Consider the following 16,386-nt stretch of genomic DNA (forward strand, 5'->3'; position numbering starts at 1 on the left):
TCGTCGGTTTTCGGAGCCCTCATTCCCACATCTTTACTGTGGACGTTCAGTCACTCTACATCTCCATCCTCCACCAGAAAGGTCTTAAAGCCCTCCGTTTCTTCCTCAACCGCAGCATCATCCAATTTTGCTCTACTAACACTCTACTCCACCTAACAGAGCTGATCCTCACCTTTAAGAATTTCTCATTTGACTCCTCCCACTTCCTTCAAATCAAAGGCGTAGCTATGAACACTCGCATGGGTCCCAGCTAGGCCTGCCTCTATATGGGTTACGTTGAACAATTCTTGCTCCAGTCGTACACTGGCCATATCCCTGAACTCGAACTCCGTTGCATTGATGACTGCATCTTGGATCCTGTATCCATGCAGAACTTTTGGACTTTATAAACTTCACCACCAATTTCTATCCTGCACTCAGATTTACTTGGACACCTCCCTCCCCTTTCTTGATATCAAGGTCTCCACCCTCGGATATAGACTAATGACAGATGCCTATTACAAGCCCACTGACTTTCACAACTATCTCAACTACACTTCTTCCCACCCTGCTTGCTGCAAAGACTCTATCCCCAACTCCCAATTCCTCCGTCTATGCCACACCTGCGCCCAAGATGAGGTGTTCCATACCAGGACATCCGAGATGTCCTCTTTCTTTAGGGAATGGGGGTTCCCCTCTTCCATCATACATTAGGCCCTCATACATGTTGTCAACAGCTCTTTCCTCGCTCCCTCTCCCCCTAGTCGCAACAGGGACAGAGCCCCCCTGGTCCTCATCTTTCACCCCATCAGCTGTCGCATACAACACACAATCCTCCGACATTTTCGCCACCTCCAACGGGGTCCCACATCTAGTCAAATCTTCCATCTACACCCCTTTTCACCTTTCGACGAGCGTTCCCTCCGCAACTCCCTAGTTAATTCATCCCTTCCTACCCAAACAACCCCCTCCCCAGGTAGGATCACTTGCAACCGCAGAAGATGCAACACCTGTCCCAATATCTCCTCCCTCGACTTTGTACAGGAGCCATGTCCTTTCACATTAGGCACTTGCACCTCTTTCAAACTCATGCACTGTGTGCCGAGGCTCAACGGGGAAATGTGACGTCAGGCAGTGTCATAATGGTGGGAGACTCCATCGTCAGAGATGCGGATAGGAGTTTCTGCAGCAGTAGGCAAGACTCCAGGATGGTGCATTGCCTTCCTGGTGCCAGGGTCCAGGACGTCTCGGAGTGGCTGCACGGCATCCTCAAGAGTGAGGGGCAGCAGCCGGAGGTTATTGCCACAAATGATATAGGTCAGACGAGGAAGGAGGTTCTGCAAAAAGAATTTACAGAATTGGGTAGAAAAGCAGGACTTGCAGGGTAGTGATCTCAGGATTGCTTCCAGTACCTCGTGCTAGTGAGGGTAAGAATAGGAATATAAGGGAAATTAATGTCTGGCTGAGGAGTTGGTGCAGGTGGCAGGGATTCAGATTTCTGGATAATAGGGATCTCTTCCGGGGCAGGGGTGACCGATATAAAAGGGACGGTTGCACCTAAACTGGAGGAGTAGCAACATCCCAGCGAGGAGGTTTACTAATGCTACACGGGAGGGTTTAAACTAGATTGGCTGGGGGGTGGGATCTCGTGCAAGACAGAGGCATGTGATAGGCTAGAAGTTGGTATAAAGGGTGGTGTGGGAAAGGTTAGTAGACAGAATAAGGTGGAGAGCGAGGATGGAGGGTTGGTTTAAACTGCATGTATTTTAATGCAAGGGGCCTGACGGGTAAGGCAAATGATCTCAGAGCATGGATAGGTACGAGCAACTGGAACTTGTAGCCATGACTGAAACCTGATTAAAGGAGAACTGGTAGCTCAATGTTCCGGGGGACAGGAGCTTCAGGAGCGACAGGGTTGAAGGAAAAAGAGGAGGGGGGTTGCATTGTTGGGTAAGGAGGATTTCATGGCAGTGTTCAGTGGTGGCATTACGGATGGTTTGGCGAGTGAGACTGTATGGGTGGAGCTGGGGAACAAGAAAGGGATGGTCATCTTGTTGGGGGTGTACTACAGACCCCCGAATAGTCAACAGGAATTTGAAGAACAAATGTGCGGGGAGATTGCAGATAGCTGCAGATCAAATAAGGTTGTTGCAGGAGGGGGTTTTAACTTTCTCAATATAGACTGGGTAAATCATAGCGTGAGGGGTTCACATGGAGTGCAATTACTCAAAAGTGTTCAGGAGAGTTTTCTTATTTACCGAGGAGAAAACAGTAGAATGGAGGAAATTGGAGCAGTCACTGGAAGTGGCTTGAGAGCAGGCAGTGTTACCGTCGAGGAAGTACTGAAGGTACTGTGGTGTATGAAGGTACACAAATCTCTAGCGCATGATCTGATACATCCAAAGACATTGTGGGAAACTAGAAAGGAAATTGCGGGAGCCCTGGTTGAAATTTACGAGTCGTCCTTAAATACAGGAAAGGTGCCAGAAGACTGGAGGGTGGAAAATGTCGTACCCCATTTCAAGAAGGGCTGCAGGGAAAATGCTGGGAACTATAGGCCGGTGAGCTTAATATCTGTAGTTGGAATGTTACTGAGGAATAGAAGTTGGTAAATTCTGCGGGTTAGGATATACAGGTATTTGGATGGGCATGGGCTGATTAGGGATAGTCAGCATGGTTTTGTACGTGGGAGGTCATGTATCACAAATCTGATTGAGTTTTTGAAGACGTGACCAAAAAGGTTGATGAGGGCAAAGCTATCGACGTTGTGCACATGGACTTCAGTAAGGCGTTTGACAAGGTTCCGCATGGTTGGCTGCTCTGGAAGGTTAGATCGCATAGGATCAAAGGAGAGATAGCTGAATGGGTAGCAAATTGGCTCCATGGAAGGAAGCAGTGGGTGATGGTGGAAGATTGCTTCTCATAATGGAGGCCTGTGACTGTTGGTGCACCTCGGGTTCGGTGCTGGGCCTGTTACTGTTTGTCATCTACATCAATGATTTGGATGAGAACATACGGGGCAAGATTAGCAAGTTTGCTGATAATACAAAAGTTAGTGGTTTTCCAGATAGTGAAAATGATTGTGAACAATTCCAGCAGGATCTGGATCGATTGGCCAGGTGGGCGGAAGAATGGTTGATGGAATTTAATACAGAGAAGTGTGAGGTGTTGCATTTTGGGACGTTGAACAAGTGTTGTAGAGCAGAGGGATCTAGGAGTATAGGTGCATGGTTCCTTGAAGGCCGAGTCGCAGGTGGTCAAAAAGGCTTTTGGCACTTTGACATTCATCATTCAGAGTGTTGGGAGGTCATGATGCAGTTGTATAAGACATTGGTGAGACCACATTTAGAATATTGTGTTCAGTGCTGGGCACCATGTTTTAGGAAAGATATTGTCAATCTTGAAAGGGTTCAGAAATGATTTACGAAGATGTTGCCAAGACTAGAGTGTGTGAGCTATAGGAAGAGGTTGAGTAGGCTGGATTTCTATTCCATGGAGAGCAGGAGGATCAGGAGAGATCTTAGAGAGGTATACAAAATTATGAGAGGAATAGATCGGGTAGATGCACAGAATCCTTTGCCTAGAGTAATGAAAACGATGACCAGAGGACATCGGTTCAAGGTGAGGGGAAACATAGAAACATAGAAAATAGGTGCAGGAGTAGGCTATTCGGCCCTTCAAGCCTGCACCGCCATTTAATATGATCATGGCTGATCATCCAACTCAGTATCCTGTACCTGCCTTTTCTCCATACCTGATCCCTTTCGCCACAAGGGCCACACCTAACTCCCACTTAAATATAGCCAATGAACTGGCCTCAACTACCTTCTGTGGCAGAGAATTCCACAGATTCACCAATCTCTGTGTGAAAAATGATTTTCTCATCTCGGTCCTAAATGACTTCCCCCTTATCCTTAAACTTTGACCCCTTATTCTGGACTTCCCCCATCATCGGGAATAATCTTCCTGCATCTACCCTGTCCAACCCCTTAAGAATTTGTTGAAACTTTCTAGATCCCCCCTCAATCTTCTAAATTCTAGCGAGTACAAGCCGAGTCTATCCAGTCTTTCTTCATATGAAAGTCCTGACATCCCAGGAATCAGTCTGGTTAACCTTCTCTGTACTCCCTCTATGGCAAGAATGTATTTCCTCCGATTAGGAGACCAAAACTGTACGTAATACTCCAGGTGTGGTCTCACCAAGACCCTGTACAACTGCAGTAGAACCTCCCTGCTCCTATACTCAATGACTGTCAATGTTTACGCCGGGATATATCAGGTATAGAATCGGGTAGATGGCATTTACTCCGCGGTAGTCTGAGGTGATGCACGTTGAGAACTCAAACGTATGGGGTAAATCAACAATTATTGCATGACTATTAACAGCATTGATGTTTCGGGATATTTGGGTCTTGGTACATAAATCCCTGAAAGTGGCAACATAAGTTAATAGTGGTAAAGACAGCATAAGGAATGTTTGCAATCATAGGTCTGGCAATTCGGTTTAAGAGTCAGGAAGTCACGTTGGGGCTTTATAAGGCTTTGATCAGACCACATATGGAGTGTTGCAAGCAGTTTCTGTAGACCCATTACAGGAATAGTGAAGCACAGGTTTACCAGGATGATGTCTGGATTGGAGGGCGCTATAACGTATAAGATCTTGGAAAATCTTGGATTTCATTTTACTGTAGCGCTGAAGGATGTGGGGATGATAGAAGTATAGAAAATGATGATAACCAGAGATCCATGCAGATAACATTCACGAAAATGTTAGCAGGACTCCAGTGAATAAGGCCACAAGGTCATGTGATACGAGTAGAATTAGGCCATTCGGCCCAGGAGGTTTACTCAGCCATTCAATCATAGCTGATCTATCTCTCCCCTTTAACCCCATTTTCCTGCCATCTCCCCATAACCTCTGATATCTGTACTAATCAAGAATCTATCTACAGTATCTCTGCCTTAAAAATATCCACTGACTTGGCCTCCACAACCTTCTTTGGCAAAAAAATCCACAGATTCACCACCCTCTGACTAAAGCATTTCCACCTCAAAGAATGTCCTTTAATTCTGAGGCTATGACCTCTGGTCCTAGAATCTCCCACTAGTGGAAACATCCTCTCCACATCCACTCCATCCAAGCCTTTCAATAATCTGTATGTTTTAATGAGGTCCCCCTCATTGTTCTAAACTCCAGCGAGTACAGGCCCAGTGCTGACAAACGATCATCATTGGTTAACCTGCTCATTCCTGGGTTCATTCTTGTAAACCTCCCCTTGACCCACTCCTGAGCCAGCACATCCTTTCTCAGATACGGTGCCCACAATTGCTTACAATATTCCAAATGCGGCCTGATCAGCGCCTTATAGAGCCTCATCATTACATCCCTTGAACCACAGGGACAGCTTGGGAAAGATATGACTTTATTCCTTGTAGAGCAGAGGGTTGAATGATGATGTTATTGGTGCATGAAACCACTTGTGGAATTGGTGGGTATAGGAATCAAGGACCTGAGCACGAAGGTCTAAAGTAAGAGAGGAACGATTTAATAGGAAGCTGAGGGGCAAAGCTTTTCCTCAGAGGCTGATGGATATATGGAACGAGCTGCTAGAGCAACTAGTTGCGACAAGTATAACAGTTTCATTTAAAAGAAACTTGTAAAGTGTAATGTTGAGGAAGGACATCTGCAGATGATGGTTAAATGTGAAGATAAACACATAAAGCTGGAGTAACTCAATAGGACAGTCAACATCTCATTATAGAAGGAATGGGTGGCATTTCAGGTCGAGACCCTTCTTCAGACTGAATGTCACGGGAAAGGGAAAGAAGAGATATAGACAATGATGTAGATAGTTATAGAACAATGAATTAAAGAAATGCAAAAAAGATGCTGTTAGAAACATAGAAAATAGGTGCAGGAGGAGGCCATTCGGCCCTTCGAGCCAGCACCGCCATTCATTGTGATCATGGCTGAACGTCCCCTATCAATAACCCGTGTCTGCCTTCTCCCCATACTATTTGACTCCATGAGCCCCCAGAGCTCTATCTAACTCTCTGTTAAATCCATACAGCGACTTGGCCTCCACTGCCCTCTGTGGCAGGGAATTCCATAAATTCACAACTCTTTGGGTGAAAAAGCTTTTTCTCACCTCAGTCTTAAATGATCTCCCCTTTATTCTAACACTGTGGCCCCTGGTTCTGGACTCGCCCAACATTGGGAACATTTTTCCTGCATCCACCTTGTACAGTCCTTTTATAATTTTATATGTTTCTATAAGAACCCCCTCATCCTTCTAAACTCTAGTGAAAACAATCCTAGTCTTTTCAATCTTTCCTCATATGACAGTCCCGCCATCCCAGGGATCAATCTCGTGAAACTACGCTGCACTGCCTCAATCACAAGGATGTCCTTCCTCAAATTAGGAGACCAAAACTGTACACAATACTCCAGATGTGGTCTCATCAGAGCCCTATACAACTGCAGAAGAACCTCTTTACTCCAATACTAAAATCCTCTTGTTATGAAGGCCAATATTCCATTAGCTTTCTTCACTGCCTGCTGTACCTGTAAGCCAACTTTCAGTGACTGGTGTACAAGGATGCCCAGGTCTTGCTGCACCTCCCCCTTACCTAACCTAACCCCGTTTGAGATAATAATCTGTCCCCTTGTTTTTGCCACCAAAGTGGATAACCTCACATTTATCTATATTATACTGCATCTGCCACGCATCTGCCCACTCACTCAACCTGTCCAGGTCACCCTGCAACCTCCTAACATCCTCTTCACAGCTCACACTGCCACCCAGCTTTGTGTCATCCGCAAACTTGCTGGTGTTGCTCCTAATTCCCTCTTCCAAATCATTAATATATATGGTAAACAGTTGCGGCCCCAACCCCGAGCCTTGCGGCACTCCACTCGCCACTGCCTGCCATTCTGAAAAGGACCCGTTCACTCCTACACTTTGCTTCCGGTCTGCCAACCAATTTTCTATCCATATCAACACCCTACCCCCAATACCATGTGCTCTAATTTTAGTCACCAGTCTCCCGTGCGGGACCTTATCAAAGCCTTTCTGAAAGTCTAGATACACTACATCCACTGGCACCCCTTCATCCATTTTACTATTCACATCCACAAAAAATTCCAGATGATTTTGAAGGACTGAATGGCCTCCTCCTGCAACTATTTCCTATGATTAGTCAAGCATGATTTCCCTTTCATAAATCCATGTTGACTTGGATTAATCCTTTTACTGCTATCCAAATGCCCCATTATTATCTCTTTATTAATTGACTCCAGCATCTTTCCCACCACCGAAATCAGGCTAACTGGTTTGTAATTCCCCGTTTTCTCTCTCGCTCCTGTCTTGAAAAGTGGGATAACATTAGCTATCCTCCAATCCACAGGAACTGATCCTGAATCCATTGAACATTGGGAAATGATCACTAATGCGTCCACTATTTCTAGAGCCACCTCCCTGAGGATCCTGGGATGCAGATCATCAGGCCCAGGGGATTTATCATCCTTCAGTCCCATTAGCCTACACAATATTATTTCTCACCTAATGAAAATTCCTCCAATTAGCGCGTGGCCTCACTGACAATGGAGGAGGCCTGGGACATAAAGGTCAGTGTGGGAATAGGAAGGGGAATTAAAATGTTTAGCAAATGGGAGATTAGATAGGTCCATGCCAACTGAGTGAAGGTATTTAACGAAACGATGGCTCAGTCTATGTTTGACCTCACCGATGTATAGGAGTCCACACCTTGAACTATGGGTACAGTGACATACAGTCCAACATACAAGGACCCTACTCGCCCACACCGGCCAACAATATCCCAGCTACACTAGTCCCACTTGTCTGTGCTTGGTCCATATCACTCCAAACTTGTCCTATCCATGTACCTATCAGACTGTTTCTTAAACAATGGGATAGCCCCAGCCTCAACTACCTCCTCTGGCAGCTTGATCCATACATCCACCACCCTTTGGGTGAAAAAATGTTGCCCCTCGGATTGCAATTAAATCTATGTTTCTTCGATGGTCATCCGTGGCGGCGTCTGCAATCTTACACTCTGAAGAATGGTTCCGATCTGAAACCTTGCCAAAGCATGTTCTCCAGTGATGTCTCCCGACTCCTTGTGTTACTCCAGCTCTTTGTGGCTCTTCGCGTTTTAACCAGTATCTAAAGTCCCTTCTTTCTACTCAAATGAACGCATCTAAGTTTACGTCAGTCATTTTGATTTCGCTGTGAAATGAGAATATGTGCGATGCAGCTAAGAGAGGTTCGTGTGAAAGGCCCGAGCCGTGAGCTCTTCACCGCGCCGCTTGTCTCCCGTTTTCACGTGGGTGGTTCTCGGTCCTGCTGCAGGTCCACATATCAACGGGAACGTGGAGGAAGTCCCCTCTTTCCGGAGCTGCCTTATCTCTCGTACATTCCTCGCCAGCCTGCTCTGGACCTCGCTCCTTCAGCTGCGATCGTCCATTTTCATCGGCACTCTGAACCCCCTGCTCAACCTCATGACGAACGCTGATCCCGAACAAGGTGAAGGGGGTGGGGGGGGTGAGGGGAGTGGGGGGGAGAGGGACAGATCCCCACCTCCACCTTTCGCTCACACACCCTCCATCTCTTCCTTCGTCTCTCTCTCCCTCCATCCCATCCACCCTCTCCTCCTCTCTTCCTCCCTCGCCATCCCTCACTCCCGCTCTCCCTCCATACAAGTCTTCCGCTCTCCCCTCTCAATCTTCCTCTTCCCCCTCTCCTTCGTTCTACATCTATCTCTCCCTCTCCCTCTTTCTCCCACTTCCCCTCCCTCCCTCTCCTCATCCCTCCCTTCCTCCCCCTCTCTTTGTCGCTCTCTCTCTCTTTCTCACTTTCTGACACTCCCTCCCCCGCTATTCCACTCACTCCCACTCCCACTCTCTGTCCCTCGCCCTCTCTCTCCCTCCCTCCCTCACTCACTCCCGCTCTCCCTCCATCCAGTCTTCCTCTCACCCCTCTCCATCTTCCTCTCCATCCGTCTCCCTCTCTCTCACCCATCCTCTCCCCCTCTCTCAATCTATCTCTCCCTCTTTCTCCCGTCTCTCTCCTCCCCTATCCCTCTTCCTCTCTCTATCACCCTCTCCCTCCCCTCCTTCGCCTTCTCTTCCTCCCACTCTCCCCTCCACACTCCCTCTCCATTTTGTCTCTCTCTGTCTGTCTGTCTCTCTATCTCTCTCTATTTCTGCCCTCACCCTCTCTATCTCCCTCCCTCTCCCTCTCTTTCCCTCCTTCCTTTACCTCTACCGCCCTCCCTCTCCCACTACCCGTCTCCCCCCACTATCTCTCTCACTCTATCTCAACCCCCCCTCTCTCGCTCTCCCTCCCCTCCCCTTTCTCTACCTCTCTCTACCTCCCTCCCTCTGTCACTCTTCCCCCTCCCTCACCCTCCCTCCCTCTCCACTCTCTTCCTCCCCCTTTCTTTCTCCCACTCTCTCTACCTCCCTCACTCTCGCTCCCACTCTCTCTACCTCCCTCACCCGTCTCTCCCTCTCATTTTTTCCCAATTCCTCTCCCCATCTCTCTCCCTCCCTCCCTCTTTACGTCTCTTTTTTCCCTCCCTCTCTTTCCCCCTCACCCCCCCCCCTCCTTCTCTCTCTATCCCTTCCTTCCTCGCTGTCCGTCTCTCTCTCTCTCTCACTCCCTATCTCTTTCCTTCTCTCTCTCTCTCCCCCTCACGCTCGCTCTCCCACTCCCTCCCACTCAATCTCACCACCTATCTCTCGCAGATAAATGTGAGGTTATCCACTTTGGTAGCAAAAACAGGAAGGCAGATTACTATCTAAGTGGCGTCAAGTTGGGAAAAGGGGAAGTACAACGGGATCTGGGGATCCTTGTTCATCAGTATGAAAGTAAGCATGCAGGTACAGCAGGTAGTGAAGAAAGCGAATGGCATGGTGGCCTTTATAACAAGAGGAATCGAAAATAGGAGCAAAGAGGTCCTTCTGCAATTGTACAGAGCCCTAGTGAAACCACACCTGGAGTATTGTGTGCAGTTTTGATCCCCTAATTTGAGGAAGGACATTCTTGCTAGTGAGGGAGTGCAGCGTAGGTTTACAAGGTTAATTCCTGGGATGGCGGGACGGTCTTATGCTGAGAGAATGGAGCAGCTGGGCTTGTACACTCTGGAGTTTAGAAGGATGAGAGGGTATCTCATTGAAAGATATAAGATTGTTAAGGGTTTGGACACGCTAGAGGCAGGAAACTTGTTCCTGATGTTGGGGGAGTCCAGAACCAGGGGCCACAGTTTAAGAATAAGCAGTAAGCCATTCCCTAAATGGTCTTGCCCCGTCCTACCTATCTGAGCTTCTTCACCCTTATACTCCCTCCCGCTCTCTCAGGTCAGATGATCAGCTGCTCCTGATTGAGCCAAAAACTAAGCAGAAGCTCAGAGGGGACCGTGCCTTTGCTGTGTCGGCTCCGAGATTATGGAATGAATTGCCTCTGCACGTTAAACAGGCCCTTTCTCTAGCTGTTTTTAAGTCACTCCTGAAGACCTATCTATTCTCCATGGCCTTTGTAGTCCAGTAAGGTGTCGAATTATTTATTTACTTTATTTGCTTGGTTTTGCTGCGTGGCTCTTACTCATGTTTTATGTCTTTTAATTTATCGTTTGGATTTTCATATGTAATTTATGCGCCTCGTGTTAGCTGTATGTTCTGTTGTTCTGCCTGTTTTATGATGTCTTGCTTATTTTCTTTTTCTGTACAGCACTTTGGTCAGCTTTGGTTGTTTTTTAAGGTGTTTAACAAATAAAGTTATTATTATTATTATTATTATTTAGAAAGGAGACGAGGAAACCCTTTTTCTCACAGGGAGTGGTGAGTCTGTGAAATTCTCTGCCTCAGAGGGCGGTGGAGGCAGGTTCTCTAGATGCTTTCAAGAGAGAGCTAGATATGGCTCTTAAAAATAGCGGTCAAGGAATATGGGGAGAAGGCAGGAACGGGTACTGATTGGGGATGTCTATTGCTTTCTCCATCTCCCTCCCACCCATCTCTCTCTCGCTCGCCCTCTTCCTCTCTTTTTCTCCCTCAATCTCTCCATCGCAGTCTCTCCCTCTCTCCCTTTCTCTCTCAATCTCCCTTTCATCTTCCCTCTCTCTCTTCCCCCCCCCTCTTTCTCCCTCGCCCTCTCTTTCTCACCCTCTCGTTTTCTCCCTTTCTGCTATCTGCCATCTCCCTCTCTCCCTCAATCAATCAATCAACCAGTTTTATTCGTCACATTGCACATAAAGTGCAAGTGAAATGAATTTGTCAACAGCGGTACAATGATAAAGAACACACAAACACAATTAAAATGTAACACAAACATCCACCACAGCATTCATCACTGTGGTGGAAGGCACATAAATTGGCCAGTCCACCTCCATTTTCCCCCGTGGTCGGGACCTCAACCCTCCGCAGCCGTCACTGCGGGCGTCCAGATGATAAAGGACAAGGTAAAAGTGAAGGTAAGTCCAGGATCGGCTCTTCTCCACCGGAGACCGCGGCACAGGCCGGCGGTCGAAGATTTAAAATTCGCGCCGCAGCCAGAAGCACTGCAGACTGCAGGGCTGGCGGTCGAAGCTCCCCTCCAGGGGTGGTGGTAAGTTCACGCCGGGACCGAAGTAGAAGTTGGCCGCGGGCCGGCATTCGGAGCATCTTCGTCCCCCCCCGGGTCACCCACGAGGGATCCTGGGCTGCAGACGCCGCGCCAGCTGGAGCTCTGCAGACCGCGGCTGCAGACCATGGAGCGCTCCCCTCCAGCGAGGGCTCGCCCGCTCCACGCCGAGTCCGCACTGCGCTCGCCGCTGAAGCCCCGGGCGCGTCTCCGGGAAAAGGCCGCGCCGATCCTTGCTGTTAGGCCACGGGGGAGGCGACCTGGAAAAAGTCGCCTCTCCGTGGAGGAGGCGACCGAAGCGGTTCCCCCCCTCACCCCCCCCCCCCCCCCCCCCCCCCCCCCCCACAAAACACATCGAGACACATCAAAAACATACTGTAAAACATACTAAAAAAAGTAGAAAAAACAGACACGCTGCTGACAAAAAACCTCTACCCCTCCCCTCTCCCTCTCTCCATCCCTCCTGCCCGCGGCAACATGTCTCACTAATTCTAACGTCATTTTCAGTCAGCAGGTTTACAAACGCCTTTGCGTTCACGCAGCTGTTTGCTGTTCTGTGCGCTCCTTGGAACGGACTAATACTGGACAGGCACAAATTGATGGGACTGGGTTTGAATGCAGCCTCAGGTAATACTGGAGTGGGGAGCGGGATCACACTTGGGATCACGGTGCGGTTCACTTAGTTGGGAATAAATCGAATAGTACTGCCCAGAAACAGACCCTTCCGATCAACTCGTCACTGCCGACCAAGATTTAGGTTAATATTACCTGCACGTGTCTGGCCTAATGCCCTCTAAATATTTATTCTCCATGCCGAAGTGTATTTTAAATGTTGTTATTTGCCTAGCTTAGCTTCATCATGTGACATCCGGTTCCAGATACCCACTATGTGAAAAGGTTGCTCCTCGGATTCACCACAAACCTATACTCTCTATATCTCTATATCTTGGAAATAAAGGCCTCGCCTGCCCAATCCTTCCATGTAGCGCATGCCATTGAGCTCTGGAAACATTGATAGGAATCTTCTCCGCACACATTCCATCGTGCTAGCATTATTCCTGTAGCACGGTGACGCAAACTGAGCACATTCTTCCAGCTGCGACCTCGCTAACGTCTTGTTCAACTGTAACATAACGCCCCAACTTTTGCACTCACTTCGCTGACCTCTGAAGGTTCGCGTGACAGAAATATAATTTTGTCGCCTTATCGACGTTCAAGCTCACTCTGGCCGTCTGGTTTGTTGATAGAATGTCCATTTCTCTCTGCCTGTGTTGCTCACGGTGTCTGATGATTTTGATGAAAGAGGATTATTCCAGCTGGAGGTCGATGGGCAGCGGCGTTCCTTGGTGATATGTGCGGGTGCCTCTGTTGTTTGAGATATACATAAATGACTTGGACTAAAACTTGCAGATGACACCAAAGTTGCTAGGGCCACAAACTGTGAGGAAGGCTGTGAATGTATGACAAGGGGCTGCGCGTCTGCTACACTATCGGCAGAGAAATGACAGATGGAGTATAATCCCAGTAACGGTGAGGCGCTGTCATTTATAGGTTGAATGTGAGGAAAATGTTGGCAAGACCTTTACCTGCATTGTAGGGGAATTAACCAGATGCTAGTTCACACCGAAGATAGACAAAAAAAAATGACGAAGAGACTCCGAGTGTCAGGCAGCATCTGTGGAGAAATGGAATAGGTGACGCGTTCGGGCGAGAAACTTCACTGCATTTTCTCCAGATGAATATTGGGGTCCAAGTCCACAGCTATAAGTGGTAACGTGAAAGTGGGAAAGAAGGCGTATAAGCGTATGTCATGGTATTAATTCAGTTTGACTGTGTACAGCACGCACATTATGGGCCGAAGGGTCAGTTCTTCCGCTGTGATTTATTTTTGTTTTATGTTCTATGTTGACTCCTGTTCTCAAATTCTAATATATTCACACATGCTTGGTCATTCTTTCACCGTCGCCCCCCCCCCCATCGTCTATCGCTCTCCCACACCTTGTCTTGTCACTTCCGCTAACGGACTCTCACTCACACCCTCTCTCTTTCACATTCCCTCACTCACTCCCGCCCCTACCGGCTCCCCCCCCCCCCCCCCACGTTCACACTCTCTGTCGTGTCCGACTCCCACACACTCCCATGTTCTCCCACCGTTTACTGTCCAGAATACCGTGGCGCAGTTGCTTGAGCCGTTACCTCACAGCGTCAGATACTCGAGTTCGATCCTCTCCTCGAGAGCTGTCATTGTGGAGTTTGACCACTCTTCATGACGACGTGGGTTTGCTCCGGATGCTCAGATTTTATCCAACATCACAAAGACGTGAGTCTGTTGGTTAAATTACCTCTGTAAATATCCCTAGTAGGTAGGGAGCGGGTTAGAAAGGGGGGTGACATGGAAGTGGCGAAGACAGTGGAATATGGAATAGACAGATGATCGGTTGCCCTCGTGGACTTGGTGGGCCAAACTCGTCTAAACACTGCCCTAAACTCACTCATATTCTCACACTCACTGTGCGCCTCATTATCTGGAATACGGGAAAGCTGAACTGAGTAGAGTGTTTCATTATTATATATCAGGCCCGTACGAAGGTTTCCAAAAAGGGGGGTGGCATGACAGGATTACAAAAATTTTAATGTGAAATAGTGTGCGCGCTGCGCACATCATGAGCGCGAAGCGTGAAGTCCCTCGATGCCAGGGTCCAGGGCCCGCTTAAGGGCCCTGGAAGCTCTTAGATGCTCTCTGATGCATTCTGAGCCTTATTCTGGAGCATTTTTGATCCAAATTTATGACCAATATTTCAGAAATTAACAGGAATGAGAGGTAGCTTTTTCACACAAAGGGTGTATATAACGAGCTGCCAGAGGAGGTAGTTAAGGCTGGGACTATCCTAATGTTTAAGAGACATTTTGGACACGTACATGGATAGGACAGATTTTGATGGATATGGGCCAAACCCGTGTGAGTGGGACTAGTTTAGATGGGACATGTCGGTCGGTGTGGGCAAGTTGGGCTGAAGGGCCTGTTTCCACACTGCATCAGTCTATGACTAAAAGGTGAAGAAAAAAAATGCATGTAGATAGTAAAGCAGATTTGAAAGAGGAGTGAAATGTAAAGGCAGAGAGGTTTATGGGTGGAAAGGAACATAGGAAAGGAGGGGGGAGAGTGGGCTTGGGCAGATGGGTGAAGGGAAAATAGACACAAAGTGTTGGAGTAACTAAGTGGGTCAGTCAGCATCTGTGGAGAACATGGATAGGTGACGTTTCAGAGTGCTGGAGTAACTCAGTGAGTCAGGCAGCATCTCTGGAGGTTATATTTCGGGTCAAGACCGTTTTTCAGTAATATTCATGATGTGACATGCATAGACATTCATGAAAGTTACCCAAACCATCGTGAGCTACTTTGTTACGGTGCTTGCCCTCTCCTATAATGTCTCCGCTGCCTTGGGTGATGCAGGACAGGACACAAGCTTTGGGACATGGTGTGAAGCTGTTGCAGTCTGTCCCAGCCTGGTAAAAACCTGGATTAAGTGGATGTGAAGAGGATGTTTCCACTTGTGGGAGAGTCTAGGACCAGTGGCCACAGCCTCAGAGTTAAAAGACATTCCTTTGCGAAGGAGATGAGCAGGAATTTTTTAAGTCCTTGAGGGTGGTTAACTGTGGAATTCATTGCCACAGACAGCTGTGGGGGTCAAGTCAATGGACATTTTTCAGGAGGAGATTGATAGATTCTTGATTGATACGGGTGTCAGAGGTAATGGGGAGAAGGCAGGAGAATGTGTTTGAGAGGGAAAGATAGATAGAGCCATGGAGTGATATAGTGTGGAAACAGACCCTTCGGCCCAGCATGTCCCATCTGCACTAGTCTCACCTGCCCACGTTTGATCCATATCCCTCCAAACCAGTCCTTTCCATGTACCTGTCTAACTGTTTCTTAAACGTTGCGATAGTTGTCGCCTCAACTACCTCCTCTGGCAGCTTGTTCCATACACCTACCACCCTTTGTATGAAAAACATGCCCCACAGATTCCTATTAAATCTTTTGCCGTTCACCTTAAACTTATGTTCTCTGTTCCTCGAATAACCTACTGGGCAAAAGACTCAACCATATCTATTCAAATCATGATTTTATACACCTCTATTGGATCATCCCTCATCCTCCTGTGCTCCATGAAATAGAGTCCCAGCCTACTCAACCTCTCCCTATAGCTCTGGCCCTCTAGTCCTGGCAACATCCTCGTAAATCTTCTCTGTACCCTTTCCAGATGACATCTTTCCTATAACATGGTGCCCAGAACTGAATACAATACTCTGAATGCGGCCTCACCACCTTCTTCTGCAACTGCAACATGACCTCCCAACCTCCATACTCAGCCTAACCCGCTGAGTTACTCCAGCACGCTGTGAAACGTCACAGAACAGGGCAAGATTAGCTGGTTTGCTGATATAGATGTGAGTGGTTTTGCAGATAGTGAAGATGGTTGTGAGAGATTGCAGCAGGATCTAGATCAATTAGCCAGGTGGGCAGAGGAATGGTTGATGGTTGCATGGTTCCTTGAAGGTCGTGTCGCAGGTATATCAGGTGGTCAAAAAGTATTTTGGCCTTCATCAGTCAGAGTATTGAGTATAGAAGTTGGGAGGTCATGTTGCAGTTGAATAAGACGTTTGTGAGACCGCATTTAGAATATTGTGTTCAGTTCTGGGCACCATGTTATAGGAAAGATGTCAAACTGAAAAGAGTTCAGAGATCCCCATCCTGGATCAGTCCAAT

At 47.7% G+C, this 16,386-nt stretch overlaps 1 protein-coding gene across 1 annotated transcript in view; it reads left to right on the plus strand.

The window, feature by feature from the left end:
• The first annotated feature begins 8,243 nt into the window (after positions 1–8,243).
• The window catches only part of LOC129711787 (equilibrative nucleobase transporter 1-like), a 33,941-nt gene continuing 25,798 nt past the window's right edge, over positions 8,244–16,386 (plus strand). Inside the window, exons 1-3 of the mRNA XM_055659722.1 lie at positions 8,244–8,265; positions 8,352–8,525; positions 12,126–12,245. Coding sequence (XP_055515697.1) covers positions 8,244–8,265; positions 8,352–8,525; positions 12,126–12,245 — 316 coding nt within the window. The remainder of the gene's footprint in view (positions 8,266–8,351; positions 8,526–12,125; positions 12,246–16,386) is intronic.

Source organism: Leucoraja erinacea, chromosome 31 (genome assembly GCF_028641065.1).
Source record: "Leucoraja erinacea ecotype New England chromosome 31, Leri_hhj_1, whole genome shotgun sequence".
NCBI lineage: Eukaryota > Metazoa > Chordata > Chondrichthyes > Rajiformes > Rajidae > Leucoraja > Leucoraja erinaceus.